Source organism: Schistocerca gregaria, chromosome 3, assembly GCF_023897955.1.
Source record: "Schistocerca gregaria isolate iqSchGreg1 chromosome 3, iqSchGreg1.2, whole genome shotgun sequence".
Classification (NCBI taxonomy): domain Eukaryota; kingdom Metazoa; phylum Arthropoda; class Insecta; order Orthoptera; family Acrididae; genus Schistocerca; species Schistocerca gregaria.
The window spans coordinates 662,431,682-662,454,140 of record NC_064922.1 but is presented as its reverse complement, the minus strand read 5'-3'; the positions used below and the strand labels follow the sequence as shown (position 1 = coordinate 662,454,140).

Sequence of the window (22,459 nt, the reverse complement as noted above, 5' to 3'; positions counted from 1 at the left end):
TAATTAATTTGGACAAGAAGAGAATAGAAGCTTTCGAAATGTGGTGCTACAGAAGAATGCTGAAGATCAGATGGGTAGATCACATAACTAATGAGGAAGTATTGAATCGGATTGGAGAGAACAGAAGTTTGTGGCACAACTTGACCAGAAGAAGGGATCGGTTGGTAGGACATGTTCTGAGGCATCAAGGGATAACCAATTTAGTATTGGAGGGCAGCGTGGAGGGTAAAAATCGTAGAGGGAGACCAAGAGATGACTACACTAAGCAGATTCAGAAGGACGTAGGTTGCAGTAGGTAATGGGAGATGAAGAAGCTTGCACAGGATAGAGTAGGATGGAGAGCTGCATCAAACCAGTTTCAGGACTGAAGACCACAACAACAACAACAACAGTAATAATAATGCTGTTACATCTTTTTTTCCTTTCACTAGAGTGTGATATAATAATCTACAGCTACATCTATATCTAAATCTACATATATACTCCACAAGCCACTGTACAGTGCATGGCGGAGGGTATCCTATACCACATCTAGTCATTTCCTTTCTGTTTCGCAAGTATAGCGAGGGAAAAACGACTATCTATATGCCTACCTATGAGCCCTAATTACTCATATTTTATCTTCATGGTTGCTATGCAAAATGTACATTGGCAGCAGTAGGATCGTTCTGCAGTCAGCTTCAAATGCCAGTTCTCTAAACTTTCTATGTAGTGTTCTTCGAAATGAATGTCTTCTTCCCTCCAAGGATTCCCAAGTAAGCTTCTAAAGCATATCCATAACACTTGCATGCTGATCGAACCTGCCGGTAACAAATCTAGTGGCTCACCTCTGAATTGCTTCGATGTCTGCTTTCAATCCTACCTGGTGTGGATATCAAACACTCGAGCACTACTCAGGAACAGGTTGTAATAGTGTCCTGTAAGCAGGCTCCTTTCCAGATGAACTACACTTTTCTAAAATTCTCCCAATAAACCAAAGTCAACCATTCGCCTCCCTACCACAATCCTCACATACTTGTTCCATTCCAGATCACTTCAGAATGCTATGCCCAGATATTTAAACAACGTGACTGTGTCAAGCAGGACACTACTAATGCGGCATACATACCTTAAGGGTTTGTTTTTGATACTCGTCCACAGTAACTTACATTTTTCTACATTAAGAGCTACCTGCCATTCATCTCACCAAATAGAAATTTTGTCTAGGTCACTTTGTATCAGCCTACAGTCACTTATCTTCAACATCTTCCTGTACACCACAGCATCAATAGCGAACAACTGCAGACTGCTGCCCACCCCATCTGCCCGATCATGTATGTATATAGAAAATAGCAACAGCACTATCACACTTCTCTGGGGCACTTCTGATGTCACCTCTGTCTCCATTGAACACTCGTCATTGTGAACAACATACTGGGTTCCATTACTTATGAAGTCTTCGAGCTAGTCAATATCTAGCAGCCTACTCCGTATGCATGTATCTTCGTTAACAGTCTACAGTAGAGTACTGTGGCAAATGGTTTTCAGAAATCTAGAAATATGGAATCTGCCTGTTGTCCTTCATGCATAGTTCCCAGTATATCATGTGAGAAAAGAGCAAGCTGGGTTTTACGCGAGCAATGCTTTCTAAAGCCATACTGATTTGGGGACATGAGCTTTTCGTTCTCTACGAAATTTATTATTTTCAAACTCAGAATATGCTCTAGAATCCTGCAGCAAACCAAAGTTAAGGATATATTTTACCCTTTTTATACACAAGAGTCACCTGCGCTTTTTTCCAGTCACTTGGCACTTTGTGTTGGTCAAGAGATTTGCGATAAACGCAGACAAAGCAAGCTTGCACAAACTGTCAGTAAGCTTGCACAAACTGTCAGAGGCAGAAAACATAAAAGAAACCCATTTAAGTAATGCAACTATGGGGCAGACTTGAGGTGTTACAAATGTTCACTGCAAATTAAAACACTGTTGATCTACAAACTTTCTTACTTGAAGAAAGAAAGGGCCTAATAGGTGAGGTGTGAGAACTGAAGAACTCACAACTTAAAACTACGTCTAACAATATTATCTCCACTAAACTGTGCAGTACTGTGCCTTGTTATCCAATAACACAGTGCTTTCAACATTGCCTGTCCCGAGTTGCCAACCAAAGCTTTTAGCACAGTGTTTCAGTACTACATTGATATAAAAGTGATGACAAAACTGTCTCAATTCACAAAGGTAGTGCACCTGATTTTTCTTGGAACCTTTTTTTATTCAAGCTTGGTCCACCGGGACGATCCACAAAACTGTGAGTTCACTCACCGCTCAACTGACGTGTCATTCTCAGTTTGTCAACAGAGACAGTACTCCTTAGCATATGGCCAACTGCATAATGGTATTACCAATATAATGTCAATGCCACTGGGGAATTTTATTTTGTGTTCAGATGTCAGGTACTTAAGTGCACCTCTTGTGCATGCTCTGGAAAAACTGAGCTTCTGGCTGACAGTTTGTCAACTGTGTTGGATATCTACAAGAAGCATGTATTCAATTTAGTGGCATGGCAACCACTTTCAGTCAGTTTTGGCATAAACAGTCATCATGAAACATAGCACAGAAAGTCAGATTTCACTCAGTAGTCTACATCATCTTCCGGTTACTCCTCACGATTTTCACTCATTCCGTGTCGTACTATATACAAATGGGTACTGCCTGACTCTGCTACAGAGTGAAAAAAAATCTTTTCATAGAATATGCTTTGCGATTGATGGCACAGAGTGTAAAAACTTTTCTCTCTCTTGTGAATTTGTCCTAAATGGCTACATTCACAGTACTGAGAGACCACCAGATGAAAACTACTAATTCTTTCTAATTTCTTCTGCATATATGTTCCAGTGTTGACATCTGTTAACACTGTCAGATCTTAGCTTCTGGGCATGGATTGTACAACAACACTATATTCTGTCATTACTTCCTAAGCAGTGATTAACTGTAAAATGTGCTACAGTTATTGTCACTTACAATGTCAGCAACTTTTTTATTCATAACTTACAATAAGTAAAGGAATAAATTTGTGATACTATATGAGACGCATTGACACGTTATGACTGTAGTGTAAAAACATCTTGTCAGGCTTGTAAGTAACAGTATGGAGATTCTAGGAATACTGTGTATTAAAATATTGTCTAACAGAATGTGAAGAAGTTGAATTAGCATAATATTAGAAGTAGCACATGCACAAGCAAACACACATGTGCCAAATAGCACAGGAACTGTTTTTGGAGAATTACAACTCTTACTAAAAAGTCATATACAATTTTCAGATGGAAAACTACGAGGGTAAGTTTAGCCACCTAATTATAAAGGTTTTTTTTTCCTTTGTGCACAATGGCACCTTCCTTCAAAAAGTATGACACCTGTGCCCTAATTATATCTGCTAAGTGTAAATGACTGTGAAAGAATCTCCACACATCAGATGGATCACCATTAAGTGTGCCACATGCCCTCCACTCAGTTAAACAACAAGGGAAGGTTTGGAATTTAAATGAGGATAATGGTTCAAAGTCTGGTGATAAGTAACTTTATGCCATTTCATCTCTTTCCCTTGCAGTCAATTACTGGTAGTTAAAATTTTGACACAATATCACATTCTAGCAAGAAGTATACGTACTGTTGCATCTCCTTCCCAATTCAAGAAGTATACGTACTGTTGCATCTTCTTCCCATTTCATAATCAACTATTAAACAACACAAAAAGCTAACTCCAAGATAAGATCTGTAAGTAGCATATTTATCTGCCGATGTCACATTTCCTAACACCCTATCACAACAAATCAAACTAAAACATGCATCTTGGAGAGATTTTTAATGCAGAGTATCTACATCTACAGACATACTCTGTAACTCGCCCTATGGTGTAAGGCGGAGGGTACATGTACCTCTACTAGACATTTCCTTTCGTATTCCAGTCGCTAATGGAGCAAGGGAAAACGACTGCTATATGCCTCTGTATGAGCTCTAATTTCTCTATACCGTCTTCACATTTCTTGCGTGAAATGTATGTTGACAACAGTTGAATTGTTCTGCAGCCAACTACACATGCCTCTTCTCTAAATTTTCTCAATAATGCTTCACAAAAAGAAATTGTCTTTGTTACAGGAATTCCCATTTGCATTGCTTCTCAGTGCCAGGGATGCCTTTTTCAATGTTCTTCATATGGCAGTCTGTGCAATGGACAAGCAATGGTATATCCATGTGATCTTCTTACATGAATGATTTTGTAAATGTGAAATTTGAAACATCAGCTATCGTTTTGCTGCTTTCTATTGCCACACCAGACAGGATGATGAGTGACTAGACAGAAGCCTTCGACCCACTTACTGATTTTACATAGAACCAGAATTTTCTTGGGTTGTCGGCAAGGTCCTTCAGTAAGGTTTTCTGGTGAAAGCTTCACACACAGTCCTTTTTACAGTCACACAAATGTCTACTATCTTTTGCCCGTCAACCTTTTCACATTCTTTTTGAATATGAGGGTGCAAAATCTCTGGTTTCTCAGCATTTTCCAAATTTTGCTGTTAAACCACGGTGGATCTTTTCTGACCTTAATTCACATACTCAACATATACTTTCTAGAGCATAAGTTATAATCAGTTTAAACTTATATCAGTTTAAACTTTGCCCATAATTCCTTTGAAATGTGTCATCTAAACAACATTCTTTCATTGTCTAAGTAGGATTCTAACAATGCTACATTGCAGGCTTAATGTTTTTTGAGTGTTCAGTTCTAAACTTGAGATGTTTAATGTTTTGTATGTGTTCAATCCACAGTGTTTACAAGTTTGCGAGACAAAACAGTGATGTTTCCATGACATCACAGGTTTTGTATTGTGACTGCCTGATGGAAGCAAACTGAACAGCCACCATGTTGATTTAAGTGTTTGTGAAACTAGCATTCCGCATTTGTTGGTTTACTTATTTATACTTGTGTATTAAGAAAAGATATAGTTTAAGTGATAAACTGCAACAAAGCATACAGAGATATCTAGAGACAGGATTCAATATTGAAGTTTCAGCTTCTCTGTTCATTCCCTTTTGATGTATGCAGTAGAACTTGAATACTGTCGGGAAGTTGGTAGGACACCCATAGGCCCTGCTAGCCGAGTCTTCAGAAGGCCCATACAAGCTGTACTCAGTAGAAACCAAGCCACCAAGCCTCTACTGCATAGAGGTAATTGGCATTTCAAGGTGCAGTCTTAAGACTAACTACTACCCATTCAAAAAAAATCAATCAATATAAACATTCCAAAAAACCCTCATTGCCAACATTCCTGTGTGAAATATTTGAAATGTGCCATGATAATTTAAATCCTGTACTAAATTGCTGATAAATACATGTTAATATCTATTTTGGGGCAGCTCTGCCTCAAATTCCTGAACTATGATCTGCACCTGATTATAGTCATAATTACATCTAATACACCAGCCCATTCTCTGGTTAATTTGTTTGTTCCCTGCTCAAAAATGGCTCTAAGCACTATGGGACTTAACATCTGAGGTCATCAGTCCCCTAGGCTTAAAACTAATTAACCTAACTAACCTAGGACATAACACACATCCATGCCCGAGGGAGGATTTGAACCTGTGACCATAGCAGCAGCATGGTTCCAGACTGCAGCGCTTAGAACCGCTCGGCCACAGCGGCCGGCTTTGTTCCCTGTCCCTCCTAACAATTCCCAACATGCAATGCTCCAGTGTTCACTGAATAACTATCAATTTCTGATTGGTTTACTTGGTAAAGTCTAAAGTGGCAGTACACAAAAATTGCAAACTTTCCTTTTTGGACATATTGCAAGCTTGATTTTGGAAATCGTATTTACTTTATCAAAGGTACTTTAGCACATTATTACTCTTCTGTTTGCTTATTTTCCTGTCCATCCAGCTTTTGTCTTCAGCTACCCTAGTTTGCTTATGCTTATGCTTATGCAGTGCAATATTTTGTGTATCTGATTTGCTCATTTATAAGGACATAGTTGTAGTCTGTCTAAGAACAGGATATAGAAACGTTTATCTTCTGCAATTGATTATCATATTTCATCATACTCAGACGACATACAGTAACACTGATCTTTTAGTTTCGTTTACAGTTCCATTGCAGCAAATTATTCAGTCACACAAAATAAAGTTATACATACACACAACTGTGTGTGGCACCATTAAATTTTGTGAAGGTATTTAAATTATTAACTTATCACAGCAAGATAGCTATTTATTACATTGGAACTGCAAATAAAACTAAAAGATTAAGGTTACTGCATTTTATCTGAGTATGACTCTCTCTCTCTCTCTCTCTCTCTCTCTCTCACACACACACACACACACACACACACACACACACACACACACACACACACGAGTGGACACACACATACGCGTTGCAGAACATTTAGTCAACACATGTTGAAAAAAGTTATAATGAAACAGCAAGTAAAGTAAAAAAAAGACTTGTTAAAAAATTATAACAGAATAATGTGCATTCAAAAATGGCGGTAAGAAGGAGAGTTTATTAAATAACTGATCCCTTCATCCAGAAAAAAGTGTAAATATGTGGAAGAAACAGAATTACCCAAAAACTTACAGAAGCTACCCAATAATCTCTGTCACAGGGTAAATAATGAGACACGATGAGAGGGAATCTAACAATTGAACACTGCTAACAGACAATATTAGAAAATCTGATAAGGCAGTTTCAATGTGAGGATACGGAAAGAGGAGCCCAATATAATTTAAATAATGTAAGTGGTCAGTTTTAGATAATGGAAAGAATAAGCAAAAAAATGGAGCTGGCGAAAAAAGAAATAACTGAAGAACAAAAACAAAGAATGGAAAACGCAGGTGAAAGGGAAAAATTAAAAAAAAAAGATTATAGTACATAATTATGTAATTCCATTTCTTTTGCTAGATGATGAAATCTCTTGTTCTTAAATCTAAAGTTCAAGTTAGTTTTTGTTTGTATTTATTACACTGCTGCCACCTGAAACGAAGTGATTTTACTTTTACTTTATTTAGCCTGAAGTTTTTAAAATTATTCTTTTCTTAATAAAAACTTACACACATACCTTAAGTATATGTTTCACTGCCCTCACAAATGAAGGACCATCTGGTGGTGTTTCTGCCAGCAGATTGTAAACCATGTCTGTGGTTTCTTTGACCCACTCTACTTGATCTGTCTTCAGTTCGTGGCTCTCACTGGAACATAATTATGTAATCAAGTAACTGGTATACAAGGGAATGTTGCCATTACAAATATTACAACAGAGGGAGGGGGATGGGCAATTACACTAAAACAAGTTAACATACTGTACATAACCGAGTTCTGAAATTCTGTACTCACTTGTCAGACTATTGCCCATAATCTCAAAGACTGAAAAGGTCAGTATACTATACTGGTTCTAGTATTCAAATACAAACTACATGCGCTTCTCATAACCAAAAGCAGTTTGCAAAATGATGATAAAAAATTGCATTTCAGCATGGTGGAATCATTAATTTTACTAACTTGTAAGGCATTTCTTTCTCAATGAGAAATGCAGTGTTTCGTAATAGTCTGTGTATACACTCTGGACATGAAGATAATAATAGAGAGCAAAACTGGTCATGACTGTTTGAGCTGAATCCATACACACAACATAGTGTGAGTAGAAGGAAGTAATAATTCTATTGGTTTAATTTTGTACTTACTAGTAGATACACTATAATTATACAAAAAAATGGGAAAAGTTAATACATTTTTGTATGAATAATGTAAGTAGATTTTAAAATGTTTTGGAAGTTGAGAAGGCAATTCAAGTCCGGTGACAATGAAGAAGAGAATGAGATACAGCACCATGTTACAGGAGACAATTACAAATCTAATATGACAGTTGTGTATTGTCTGGGATCCAAACAAAAGACAGTGAAAGACATAAGTGTAATGTCTGCTCTGTACACCCAACCAGTTTCACACACTTCAGGTGCAACACTGGTGAAATATTCATCATCAAGGTAAAGCTGGCCAGTCACCATACACATGTAGTCTCCCATCTGTCCTGAAATTTATGCCTGACTTCATAATGGCCTGATCACAACCTGTCAGCCAGAACGACCCACAGAAAATAGACCTGGCAGAAACTGTGACACATTCAAATCACTGGTCACAAAATTTGATGACTACTTCCTCATAGTGACTGCTAGCATTGCACCAACTAATATTTGGCCAAATACAGTGCATTATATTTTCTTCCACATTATTCTTATTTACAAAAATACAACCTCTAAGGAGGTTGAGATATTCTCCTGGTAACTAAAAAGCAGTAATCCTGCTGGCTTTTTATTTTGGATATGTAAGTTCTACATCTACATCTACACTATGTGATCAAAAGTATGCAGACACCTGGCTGAAAATGACTTACAAGTTCATGGCGCCCTCCATCGGTAATACTGGAATTCAACACGGTGTTGGCCAACCCTTAGCCTTGATGACAGCTTCCACTCTCACAGGCATACATTCAATCAAGTGCTGGAAGGTTTCTTGGGGAATGAGAGCCAATTCTTCACAGAGTGCTGCACTAAGGTGAGGAATCAATGTTGGTCGGTGAGGCCTGGCATGAAATCGGTCTTCCAAAACATCCCAAATGTGTTCTATATGATTCAGGTCAGGACTCTGTGCAGGCCAGTCCACTACAGGGATGTTATTGTCATGTAACCACCCTGCCACAGGCCGTGCATTATAAAAAGGTGCTCGATCGTGTTGAAAGATGCAGTCACCATCCCCAAATTGCTCTTCAACAGTGGGATGCAAGATGGTGCTAACATCAGTGTAGGCCTGTGCTGTTATAGTGCCGCACAAAACAACAAGGGATGCAAGCCTCCTCCATGAAAAACACGACCACACCATACCACCACCATCTTTGAATTTTACTGTTGGCACTACACATGCTGGCAGATGATGCTCACCAGGCATTCGCCATGCCCACACCCTGCCATCAGATCACTACATTGTGTACCATGATTCGTCACTCCACACAACGTTCTTCCACTGTTCAATCGTCCAACGTTTATGCTCGTTAGACCAAGCGAGGTGTCGTTTGGTATTTACTGGTGTGCTGAGTGGATTATGAGCAGCTGCTCAACTGTGAAATCCAAGTTTCCTCATCTCCTGCCAAACTGTCATAGTACTTGTAGCAGATCCTGATGCAGTTTGGAATTCCTGTGTGGCAGTGTGGTTAGGTGTCTGCCTATTACACATTACAACCCTCTTCAACAGTCGGCGGTCTCTGTCAGTCTACAGAAGAGGACAGATGGTATGCTTTTGTGCTGTACACATCCATTCACGTTTCCACCTCACTATCACATCGAAAACAGTGGACCTAGGGATGTTTAGGAGCATGGAAATCTCACGTACAGACACATGGCAAGAGTGACACCCAATCATGTGACCAGATTCGAAGTCCCTGTTTTCCACAGAGGGCCCCATTCTGCTCTCTCACAGTGTCTATTGGCTACTGGGGTCGCTGATATAGAGAACTTGGCAGTAGGTGGCAGCACAATGCACATAATATGAAAAAGTATGTTTTTGGGGGTGTCTGGATACTTTTGATCACATAGTGTATACATCTACATCTAAATACATACTTCACAAGCTCCTTTATGCTTCACAGCAAAGAGTACCACACAACACTACTAGTCATTTCCTTTCCTGTTACAATCATATATAACGTGAGGGGAAAATCACTGTCCGTAAGCCTCCATACCAGCCCTAATAACTCTCATCTTATCTTCGTAGCCCTTGTGCGAAATGTACATTGGCAGTATTAGAATCAATCTGCAGCCAGCCTCAAATAAAGGTTCTCTAAATTTCTGCAATTGTGCCTTACGAAAAGAGAGTCGTTTTCTGTCCTAGGATTCCCATTCTAGTTCACAAAGCAACTCTGTAATATTTGCATGCTAATTGAATCTAACGATAACAAATCTAGAAGCACACATCTGAATTCTACACCTACATCTCCATCTATTCTCTGCAAACAACGATGAAGTACATGGCAGAGTGCATCCCACTGGATCTTCAAGAGTCTGCCTGTAAGTATCTTTAGCATCTCTGTGACACTCTCCCAGGGATCAAACAAACCAGTGACCATATAACTGGACAGGCCTCCTAAGCCAAAGTCAGTTGACGCAAAAGTTTTCTGAGTATCATAATGTAAAAAGCTATTGTGGAGAAACTAACAGTTTGGCCACAGTTACAGTGCCCTCCTACCTGGAAACCCAAAAGGAGGCCACTGTAGCTGTCACTGAAACATTGGTTTCTCCAGGCGGTTTTTAACATTATGATGAAGCATGATAATAAGAAAACTTTTATTCAGACCTGTGACCATTTGTGCCACCTTCCTCCATATATGTTCAAAATCCCCTGTTGGTTCTATTTGGTACAGCTTCCACACACTTAACCCTCGAATTACCTAGCGGCGTATTCTGACTACCCCCAGGTTGATTATTTCCCTATAATAATGTTATCTGAAGGGTCACAAGCCTGTGGTTTCATGACTTTGTACTAAAATGAATGATGTTGAATTCACACTCATAACTGTCTAATTATTTTGGCTTTATCATTGTTATTCAATTCATTTCTTGGTAGAATTGTGAAACTACCGTGCTTGGTATGAAACATCTTATTTTCTTATTTGTAGAAAAAGAAGATTTTGGGAAATATATCTGTCATTCATCTTCTTTGTTGAGTTTTGCCACAGATCCAATGTTTGTTACTGTTGCTGGTTACTATTGTTGAGCTGAATTTAACGTTCACTGTTGAGGTGACATTACACGAGTCAGTATTTCATCTGCAATTAAGGATGGCCAAAGGACTTTCTAGCAAAGAGATCATGGAAATTCTATACAATTCTGATGTCAGTGATGATGAAAATGAATGGGACATTGATAATGAACCGAATGAATATATGGAACCTTTTGACAAAGACCATTTCATAGCATCAGATGAAGTTGGTGATGAAATATCAGAACACACTATACATTCACGTGAACAATTAGAACAAAAAGAAGAAGAGGATGATGAAGAAGACACTGGAGATTTGTTTGTTTCTAGAAGTGGACTACAATTTTCTTGTGAACCACCAAAAGGTGGGTTGCGTCGACGTCGCAACATTTTGAACGTAACACCTGGTCCAGTGAATGATGAAAAAACAATCAAAACAATAACAGAGTCATTTTTATTATTTATCTCACCGGAAATCGTGAGCATCATTGTAAAAGAAACGAACAGGGAAGCCAAAGGAGTAATTTCTTTGTGGAATGCAGCTCATTCTTCGAACAAAACGACATGGAGAGATATAAATGCAACTGAAGTGTATGCTGTATTAGCAATTCTAATAGGAGCTGGTCGAACTCATGGACATCGCACAAGTGCTTCCGATCTTTGGGGGGGGGGGGGGGGGTAATGTTGCCTTTCGGCAACCATTCTTTTCTGCTGCCATGTCAAGAAACCGATTTTTGTCTATACTGAAATTCTTGCGATTTGACAACAGAGACACAAGAGCACAGAGAATTGAAGAAACCAAGGACAAGCTACAAGCCATCAGGGTAGTGTTCGACAAATTTCGATCTAACTTGTGCAGAAACTTCTATCCTTATGATTACGTGATTACTGATGAACGATTAGCAACATACCGAGGAAACTGCCCTTTTAGGGTTAATATGAAGAGCAAGCCTGGCAAATACGCCATTAAAATTTGGATTTGTGCTGATGTGAAGACAGCTTACTTATTACGGATCCAAATTTACACAGGAATAGTGGACAATACTCGGGAAGGGAGGAGACAGAGAGTTGTTTTGGATCTGATGGAACCATTTCGGAATAATGGTCATGGTGTAACAACTGATAATTTTTTCACCAGTTTTCCATTGGCTGCTGAACCACTAAAACGAAACATGACATTGGTTGGTACCTTCCGTTCCAATAAGAAAGAGGTTCTGAAGGAATTCTTGCCAAACAGAAATTACCTATGTTCCAAAGATGGGAAAGACAGTAATACTACTCTCTACTCAGTATAATGAGAGACAAGTGATTGGTGAAGAAAGTGAACACAAACCCAAAATCATACTGCACTACAACAAAACCAAAGGTGGTGTACATAATGGGGACAAAATGACAAGAGAATACAGTTGTGTTAGAGGAACGAGGCAGTGGCCACTAAGAATCTTCATGGAAATGATAGATATTGCAGCACTGAATGCATATATTCTGTGCACTCCAAGATTTCCTGAATGGCAGAAGAATAACTGAAGCCAACGTAAACTCTTCATGACTGAACTGGCATTTGGACTCAGCAAAGGCAACATGGAAGAAAGAGCCAAAAATATCAACGGTCTTCATAAAGATGTACAAAATGCAATGAAAGCTTGTGGTATTGCAATTCCTAAAGCAGTGATCCAGACCCAGTGTTCCAAATTATCAACACCACAACGATGTCAAGATTGCAAGAGAAACGAAGAGCGGAAAACAAGATTCTGTTGTGTACTGTGCAAGAAACCTGTTGGTAATATACACAGAGAAGAAACTGTTACTGAGAAGTGCATGCAGTGCAAAAATGTACTTGACTGAAAAGTTGAAAAAAGTCTTGTGTTATTTTATTGCAGTGGCTGTTGAAGTACATACATTATTAATTTTCTGTTCGTTGAGTACTGAATTTAGTGAAAGATATAAAAAAAAATTTGTACTTTGTATCTGTGATCTGATTAAATACTTGTAATAACCTGAAAAGCTGTTTTTCAATCCTAAATAAACCCATTCAATGGAAATAACGAAATCTGAGAACAAATATTACAATAAAACACAAAACTCTTTTGGGGTAGTCCTAATACCACACCAATACCCATTCAATGGAAATAACGAAATCTGAGAACAAATATTACAATAAAACACAAAACTCTTTTGGGGTAGTCCTAATACCACACTTGGTAAAATAGAGGTGTGAAAAAGCTTCATAATGGGAGGGTTAAGCAATATTCTAGAATGGGTTGCACGAGTGACTTGTAAGCAATCTCCTTTGTAGACTGATTGTACTTCCCCAGTACTCTACCAATAAACTGAAATCTACCATTGGCTGAGCCTATATGATCATTTCATTTCTTATCCCTACAAAGTTTTTGACCCAGGTACTTGTATGAGATGGCCAATTCCATCTGTGATTCATAGATATTATAGTCATGGTATAGTAATTTTTTTTTTTTCTTTAAGTGCACAATTTATCATGTCTGTGCATTTAAAGCAAGTTACCAATCTTTGTGCCACTTTCAAATCTTATCCAGATCTGAATGAATATTTATGCTGCATCTTTCACATGGTAATTCATTATAGGTAACTGTATCTCCTGCAAAAAGTCTGATGTTACTGTAATACTGTCAGCAAGCTCATTAATATACAACATGAACAGCAAACACAGTTCCCTGGGGCGCACCCAAAGTTAATTTTGCATCTCATGATGACTCTTCATCCAAGATAAAATACTGCATCCTCCCAATCAAAAAGTCCTCAATCCAGTCACAAGTTTCACTAGATGTGGCTTATGATCGTACTTTTGGCAATGAGCACATATGTGGCACTGAGACAAATGCTTTTTGGAAATCAAGAAATACTACATCTATCTGACTGCCTTGAGCCAAAGCTTTCGTTATGTCCTGTGAGAAAAGTGTGAGCTGAATTTCACATCATCAGTGGTTTTGGAATCCATGCAGGCTGGCATTGAGGAGACATTACTGTTTAAGATAGCTCATTATGTTTGAGCTCAGAATTTGTTCTAAGATTCTACAACAAATCAATATCAAGAATAGTGGGCAATAGTTTTGCAGATCACTTCTACAATTCTTCTTGTATATGTGTGTAACCTGTGTGTTGTGCTTTCTTCCAACTACTGGCCATGGTTTTGAGTATAGTTGGAAGGTAGCTAACTCAGTAACAAATTCAGTATAGAATCAGATAGGAGCTCCATTGGGCCCTGGAGCTTTGTTCAATTTTAATGATTTCAGCTGCTTCTCAACACCAGTAATACCAAAACTTATTTCACTAATCTTTTCAATTGAATGAGGATTAAGTTGAGGCAATTTTGCTAGATTTTCCTTTGTACGAGTTTCCCAATTTCAATTGCAACTTTGTAAAGGGACATTTGAAAGCTTCACACTTTGCTATCTTGATGACCAAACATGTTCCATTGAGCATGTCTCTATCTATAGTCCTATGTTTTGTTTTACACATATTACAGGTATTATGCAGTAGTTCCTGTTTCTTTACAGTGACTGTATACCACAGAGGGTCCTTCCCATTACGAACTGTTCTACTGGATACATATCTATCCAATGCATGGTCAACTAGTCTTTTAAACTTGAGTCGTATTTCCTCTACATGCTCCTGTCCTGTGCTGAAAATTTAAAGTTCCTCACTGAGATATGACACCACCACTTTTTTTATCTAGTTTACTGAACATATATATCTTTCTATTTGTTTTAAAAACAAAGATTCCAAGACTTACCAAGCGGGAAAGCACCGGTAGACAGGCACGATAAAAAAGCGGCACTTTCCCGCTTGGTAAGTCTTGGAATCTTTGTTTGTAATATATTTTTCCCATGTGGAAGTTTCTTTCTATATTATATTTTTCTACTTGTTTTAGTTAACCTTTGTACTTTGGTAATCATTGTTGCCACAACTGCATCATGGTCACCAATACCAGCTTCAATGTAGACATACTCAAAGTGGTCAAATCTATTTGTTGCCATTAGAGCCTATATATTTCCATAATGAGTGGGGTTTTGAACCATCTGTTATAGGTAGTTTTCAGAGAAGGTGTTTAGCATTGTTTCACACAATGTCTTGTCACATTCACCACTAACAACATTTTAATTTTTCCAGTTGATTATTGAATGATTAAAGTCTTCGCTGATGATTACAGTCTGATTGGGGAACTTACTTAAAAGTGAACGGAGGTTTGCTCTAAAGTTTTTGGTTATATCAAGAGATGAGTCTGGTGGGCGACAGAAAGATCCAATTGCCATTTTATGCCCACCCCTGATACTGAGACTTGCTCAAACAATCTTGCATGCAGCTTCAATTTCGATCTCAATGGCTATGAATTTCTTGTCTACTGTGACAGATACACCACCTCCATTTCCTACTGGCCCATCCTTTCGATATACATTTAAATTTTCTCCAAAAATCTCACTGCTATCAATTTCAGGTTTCAATTAGCTTTCTATACCTAGTATTATGTGATCTTCACCTCTTTTCAGGAGTCCTTCAAACTGCGGAATTTTATTTTGTGAATGCTTCAGCAGTTAACTACCAGGATATGATGATCCCATGTTTCATTACCTGCAACAATGTATGACAAAAAATTCTCCGGATCAGCCTCTTAATGCACATGCAATTCAGCACAGATACTCTCAACTTTGAAGGGGGGAGGGGTGGGAGCATTACTTTGGATCTTACACTTACAGCTGTCATTATCTGGACTGGACAGAAAGTTACCTAATCTAAAAAACGCTTGTGAGCAGCCCACAGAGTCAGCTACCTGGATAAATGCCCCCAATGTGTAGTGCTTTGATGTCTTTCTTTGAACCATCATGGCTGGTATCTCAACTACATGAGCAGTCTCAAGAATGGGTTGCTCTAGTATTCTATACACTGTCTCCTCAATAGATGAGCTACACTTTCCCAATAATTCTCCCAATAAAACAAAGTCAAGAATTTGCTTTTCCTACTAGCACCCTGATTCACTCCTTCCATTTCATATAGCTTTACAATGTTATGCCTAGATTGGCCTTATACCACCTTATTGGGAGGGCCTGCAGGCACACATGGTACTACTCTAATGGTCAACGTCAGAGCCAATTTCATGCTACATCGATAACCTTCCTCTCATTCATATACTGCTTCCTACAGAGTGCTTCTTGCATTGGGCCAAACACATGGAAGTTGGAAGGTGCAGACCCGGGCTGTAAGAAAGATGAGGAGGAACAGTTCAATGAAGTTCCTCTTTGGCGTGTAGGCTCATGTGAGGCTTTGTGTTGTCATAGAGAAGGAGAATTTCATTTGCATTTTTGTGGCAATGAACATCCTGATCGTTTCTTCAATTTCCTGAGGGTAGCAGAATATACTTCACGGCTGATGGTTGCACCATGGGGGAGAATATCAAACAGAATAACCCCATCAGAGTCCAAGAAGACTGATGCCATGACTTTACCAGCTGACGGTGAGGCTTTGTACTGTTTCTTTGGAGGAGAGGTGGCGTTGTATGGTGCCACAACATGGATTGCTGTTTTGTTTCTGGTTTGAAATGATGATCCCGTCTTTCATCACCTGCAATGATGTTTGACAAAAAATTCTCCGGATCAGCCTCTTAATGCACAAGCAATTCAGCACAGATGGTGAGGACACCCTATCCACATTCCTCCAGAACCTCAACAACTTCTCCCCCATTTGCTTCACCTGGTCCTACTTAAACCTACAAGTCACCTTTCTAGAGTTGAGCTCCACGTCGAAGATGGCTACATCAGTACTTCAATTCATATCAAACCTACTAACCACCAGCAATACCTCCACTCCGACAGCTGCCACCAATTCCATACCAAGAAGTCCTTTCTGTACAGCCTAGCCACCCAAGGTCGTCGCATCTGCAGTGACAAGCAGTCCCTCTTGAAATATACCGAGGGTCTCACTGAAGCCTTCACTGACCGTAATTATCGTTCCAACCTTGTACAGTCTCTCACCCCCTCTCAAAGTCCCACCGTCCGGCCACAGAGGAGCATTCCCCTCGTAACTCAGTACCATGAAGACCTGGAGAAACTGAATTACATTCTCCACCAAGGTTTTGATTACCTGTTGTCGTGCCCTGGAATGAGAAATGTCCTGCCCACTATCCTTCCCACTCCTCCCACAGTGGTATTCCGCCATCCACCGAACCTACATAATATACTGGTCCATCCTTACACAACCCTTGCTCCCAATCCCTTCATGGTTCATTACCCTGTGATAAACCTAGGTGTAAGACCTGTCCCATACATCCTCCCACCACCACCTACTCTAGTCCGGTCACTAACAATACCTATCCATCAAAGGCAGGGCTACCTGTGAAACCAGTCATGTGGTCTACAAGCTAAGCTGCAACCACTGTGCTGCATTCTATGTAGGCATCACAACCAACAAACTGTCTGTCTGCATGAATGGCCACCAACAAACTGTGGACAAGAAACAAGTGGACCACCCTGTTGCTGAACATGTTACCAAACATGATATCCTCATTTCAATAGCTGCTTCACAGCCTGTGCCATATGGATCCTTCCCACAAACACCAGCTATTCTGAATTATGCACATGGGAACTTCCCTGCAATACAGCCTATGTTCCCATAACCCTCCTAGCCTCAACCTTCGTTAGTCGCTATCCTCACCCATCCAGCCCCTTCCCTGCTCCCATTCCAGAACTACACAGCCGTCATTCCACCACCACATCCAGTCCTTTTTTTAAGTATTTTAGTTTATTTTTATTTATTTCTCTCGTTTTCCGCTACTTACCCCCTTCTCTGCTCGCCACCCAACCTGCAGCACTGCCATCCCCACCATACTACCACCCCCCCTCCCGCTCCAGCCTCCCCCTTATCCAACAACCCAGTCACCACTCCCATAACGCACTGGTGCTGCTGCTCGCAGTGTGGTTTCAGTTGCCTGAGAGTGCTGTCTTGTGTGTGAGTTATGTTTGCATGTGTGTGTGTGTGTGTGTGTGTGTGTGTGTGTGTGTGTGTGTGTGTGTGTGTGTGTATTGTTGACAAAGGCCTTTGGCTGAAAGCTTTAAGTGTGAAAATCTTGTTGTTGTGCCTATCTGTGACTCAGCATCTCCGCTATATGGTAAGTAAAAATAGCCCTTAGAAATGTTCATAATGTAACCATACATACAAATTAATTTGCAATGTGATTAAAATAACTCATTCCACATCATTACATTGTGCAAATTGATTTGTGGAACGTGTAGCTAACTAACTACCACCTGCTTTATCCACAACTGAGCCTATGCGATCATTCTGTTTCATATCCCTACAAAGTGTTACCCAGGTATTTGTATGAGTTGCCAGATTCCAACAGTGATTCACTGATACTGAAGTCATAGGATACTATGTTCTTTTTTTGTGAAGAACATAGTTTTACATTTCTGTACTTTTAAAACAAGTTGTCAAAATCTTTACACCACTTTCAAATCTTTTCAAGATCTGACTGAATATTTATGGAGGTTCTTTCAGATAGTACTTCATTATAGACAACTGCATCATCTGCAAAAAGTCTGAGGTTACAATTAATATTGTCAGCAAGGTCACTGATACACAATATGAACATGAACACTTCCCAGTTACTTATACATCTGACGATGGCTCTCCATCCCAGATAACATACTATGTCTTCCCTACCAACAAAGTCCTCAATCCAATCACAAATTACACTTGATACCTCATATGATTGTACTTGTCACAATAAGCATAGGGGTGGTACTGAGTCAAATGCTTTTAAGAAATCAAGAAGTACTGCATCTACTGAACTGCCTTGATCCAAATCTTTTGCCATATCACGTGAGACAAGTGCAAGTTGGGTTTCACATGATCAATGTTTTTGGGATCCATCCAGGTTGGCACTGAGGTCATTCTGTTCAAGATACCTCAGTACATTTGAGTTCAGAATAAGTTCTAAGATTCTACAACAAATAAATGTTAAGGACATTGGACGATAGTTTTGTAGATCACTTCAACTACCTTTCTTGTAGAAGATGTGACCTGTAATTTTTTTGAAGAACTGGGCATGGTTTTTTGTTTGAGGAATCTATGACCAATTACAGTTACAAGAGGAACTAACTCAGCCCCAAATTCAGCACATAATCTGACAGGGATTCCATTGAGTCCTGGAGCTTTGCTCAGTTCCAATGGTTTCAGCTGCTTCTCAACACCACTGACACCAATCTTATTTCATTCATCTTTCCAGTGGCACGATGATTAAATCTGGGCTATTCTCCTGGGTTTACATTTGTATAGGAACATTTGAAAACAGAGTTAAGCAAATCAGCTTTTGCTTTGCTGTCCTCAGTTTTGGCTCCTGTCTCTTTCATCAGGGACTGGACAGTAACTTTGGTGCCACTAACAGCGTTGTTTATGTATGACCAGAACTTCTTAGGGTTTTGTGAAATACCATTTCTGCTATGGTAATCACTGAAGGCATCACACATCGCTCTCTTGACAGCCAATGTGTTTCTCTCTCTCTCTATAGCCCTACACTTTGTTTAACATCTATTATGCAGTAATCTCTGTTTCTTTAGAAATTTATTTACAATGGCTGTATACCAAGCAGGTACCCTCTCATTCTGAACTGTTCTACTGGGTACATATCGATACAGTGCGTAATCAACTACTCTTTTAAACTTGAGCTACAGTTTCTCTCCATGCTTCTGTGCTATGCTGAAGTTTCAAGTTCCTTGTTGAGATGAGTCGCTACTGACTTTTTTATCTACTTTACTGAACATATATATCTTTCTGCTTGTTTTAGATGTCCTTTGTACACTGGTAATCATTGTTACGACAACCGCACCATGGTCACTAACACCAGTTTCAATGTGGAAATCCTTAAAGCAGTCAAGTGTATTTGTTGCCATTAGGTCCCATATGTTTCTGAACTCTCTGTTCTAGATGGTTTTCAGAGAAGGCATTCAGTAATGTTTCACAGGATGTCTTATCACACTCACCACTAACAAAACTGTAATTTTCCCAGTTAATTGTTGGACAACTGAAGTCTCCATCAACAATTACAGTATAACGGGGAATTTATGTGCAAGTAAACTGAGGTGTACTCTAAGGCTTTTGGGTACATCACTAGATGTCTGGTGGGTGATAGACAGTTCCAGTTATCATTCTATGCTCACCCCTGATACTGAGTCTTGCCCAAACAATCCCACATGCAGCTTCAATTTCTGTGTCGGTGGATTTGAGTTTCTTGTCTACTGCTACAAATGCACCACCTCAATTTCCCATTTTCCTATCCTTTCAATATACACTTAAATTTTCCCCAAAAATCTCACTGCTATAAGTTCCACATTTCAATGAGCTTTCTGTACCTAGTATTATTTGATCTTCACTGCTTTTCATTAGTGCTTCAAAGTCAGGCATTTTGTTGTGAATGCTTCAGCAGTTTATCATTAGGATTTAATACTCTCACCTATGGGAGGGATCTCTTTCAATCTTAAACTGATATTTCTCGGTTTCCTTCAGTTATCGTTATCTGGATTGCCTGGAGAGTTGCCAAATATAAAAAACTCTTGTGTGCACCCCACACACAGTCAGCTAACCTGAGTAGCAGGCTCTGATGTATAGTGCACACCTGACCCATTTATGGGGACCCTACAGTTCTCGACACTATGGCAAAAGTCTAGAAATCACAGCCTACCTTGCCACTGAAACATTCAGTCTCTGGTTCAGTCCTTCCACTCAACACAGAACCAAAGGGCAACAATCAGTTCTAGGGACAAGGCTGCAAGTTGTCAGCTTTGTTTGAACTCCATGTGCAAGGCTGGTCTTCTCAAACTTCTCTGCCATTTGCTGGAATGACCCAAATATGAACTAAGAGCCCAGATGGCAGGCATAATTTTTTCCAACCAACCTGCAGTTGGTTGCACCCTGTTCCCTCAATGGCAGCTGAAATAGCCTCTTCAACATGTTGAAGAGGCTCCCAGGTATACAGGCTGAAGTGCACCTGGTGTCCTTTCCTGATCTTTGTTGCCATTTCCCAGACAGGTATCATCATTTGACATATGTTTGAACTGCCAATGATTAATAGAGCCCTGCCCTTCTGAATTTTCCTTCTCTTGACATCAGATGAAACACATTCCCCAAAAACAGTTGAAGCTGGTACCACTGCCTCAGTTTCAGTGAAAGACAGCACCTCAAACTTCTTGGTTTGAGGGATCAGTTCAATGCCCTGAGTCCTCCCTGGTCCCTGACTATCCTGTACAGGACACAAGACACCTAGATCTACCATTGACTCACCACTCACAGTCAAGTGGATGAGTAATGATAGATCCTGTACATCTGGCAGTGGAGGCAGGAGCCACAGATGAGAACAGACTTGAGGTAGCTCTGACAAAGGTACCACAGGTACACGACTCTCGGGAGCTCTTGTAACCCACTGATTCGCAGCAGCAGCCAACTGTTTGACAGTAGTCAAGGAGATTTTCTGCTCTTTATGAATGTCAACCAACGCATCCTGTGTTTGAGAACAGCCTTCACAGTGAGCTGCATTTTAGTTGGTGCATTGTTTTACAAGGCAGTGAACAAACGAATTTAAACTAAGTCCACTTACTGTCTTTCAGTTTGTAGAGCTAAAAAGTTGCTAATCCCCTATACGAATTCGAGCAAATACACAAAATGACATTTCTATTATAGCAACACAAAAACCTGTGCTAAAAGTTAGTAGCTTTCTAAAACATTTTGACGTTAATTACAGTTGTTAGTAAACTTGAAAATGAAGTTAATTTACAACAAATGCACATAATATACAGGGCTATTCCTCTTTAAGAGAAAACTACACGTAACTCAAAATTTTAGTTACAACATCTGCTACAGCAACTAAATAACAAACACCGATTTACTAAAAAATTGTTTGTAGATTACACAAAGGACAATGGCGGTCTCTGAAAATTTTCAAAAACACATGTTTGTTTGTGTTGACATACAATGAGATAGAATGTATTCTTTAGCAGAACTGTGAACCACAACCGCTGATTTGCTATGAAATAAGATACTTAATGCAAAACACTCATATTTGTAAATCAAGAAAATATAGTTTTGTAACTGTCCGAAAATTCTCTAAAATAGCCTATTTCTCATGTAATTGTACAATGAAATTAGAGAACAGTTGTTCTGAACAAGGATAGGCCTACCATTGTAACAATTTTAAAAGAGCACAATTATATTTAAGCCTATAATTGCCAATGACAGTAGGAGTTCATCGCAGCACTTGTGAATGTTCAAAATTTCATAGTATATCACAATACAAACTGGTATTGGTACAATCAATTAAAAATTATTCAGAAGTGATGTAAACAGTAAAGTATGCAATCTCACGCAAAGCACAATTCAGAAGTCAACTTTCATATATAAATAAACACTTATTAGATGGATTTTTCACTTAGCTGTTTCTGTGCACAATTATACACTGATGTTCTGAAGAAGAACACTGCAGTGAAAGTTTATCTCAGTCAAAATCACTAAAATGTGCAGCACCAACAAAGTGTGTCTTCTGTCTCTTGCAGCTATGCCATCTACGGGACTATGGGTTTAGGTTGGCACTAGCCGCATTGGTTGGTCATGCTACCTCTCAGGCGTGAGGCGACCTCTCGTCGCGTCATGGAACAT

General features: G+C 39.4%; 1 protein-coding gene across 1 annotated transcript in view; it reads right to left on the bottom strand.

The window, feature by feature from the left end:
* The window catches only part of LOC126354667 (THO complex subunit 1), a 100,862-nt gene that overhangs the window by 30,994 nt on the left and 47,409 nt on the right, over positions 1-22,459 (bottom strand). Inside the window, exon 8 of the mRNA XM_050004455.1 lies at positions 7,098-7,227. Within this exon, the coding sequence (XP_049860412.1) occupies positions 7,098-7,227 (130 nt within the window). The remainder of the gene's footprint in view (positions 1-7,097; positions 7,228-22,459) is intronic.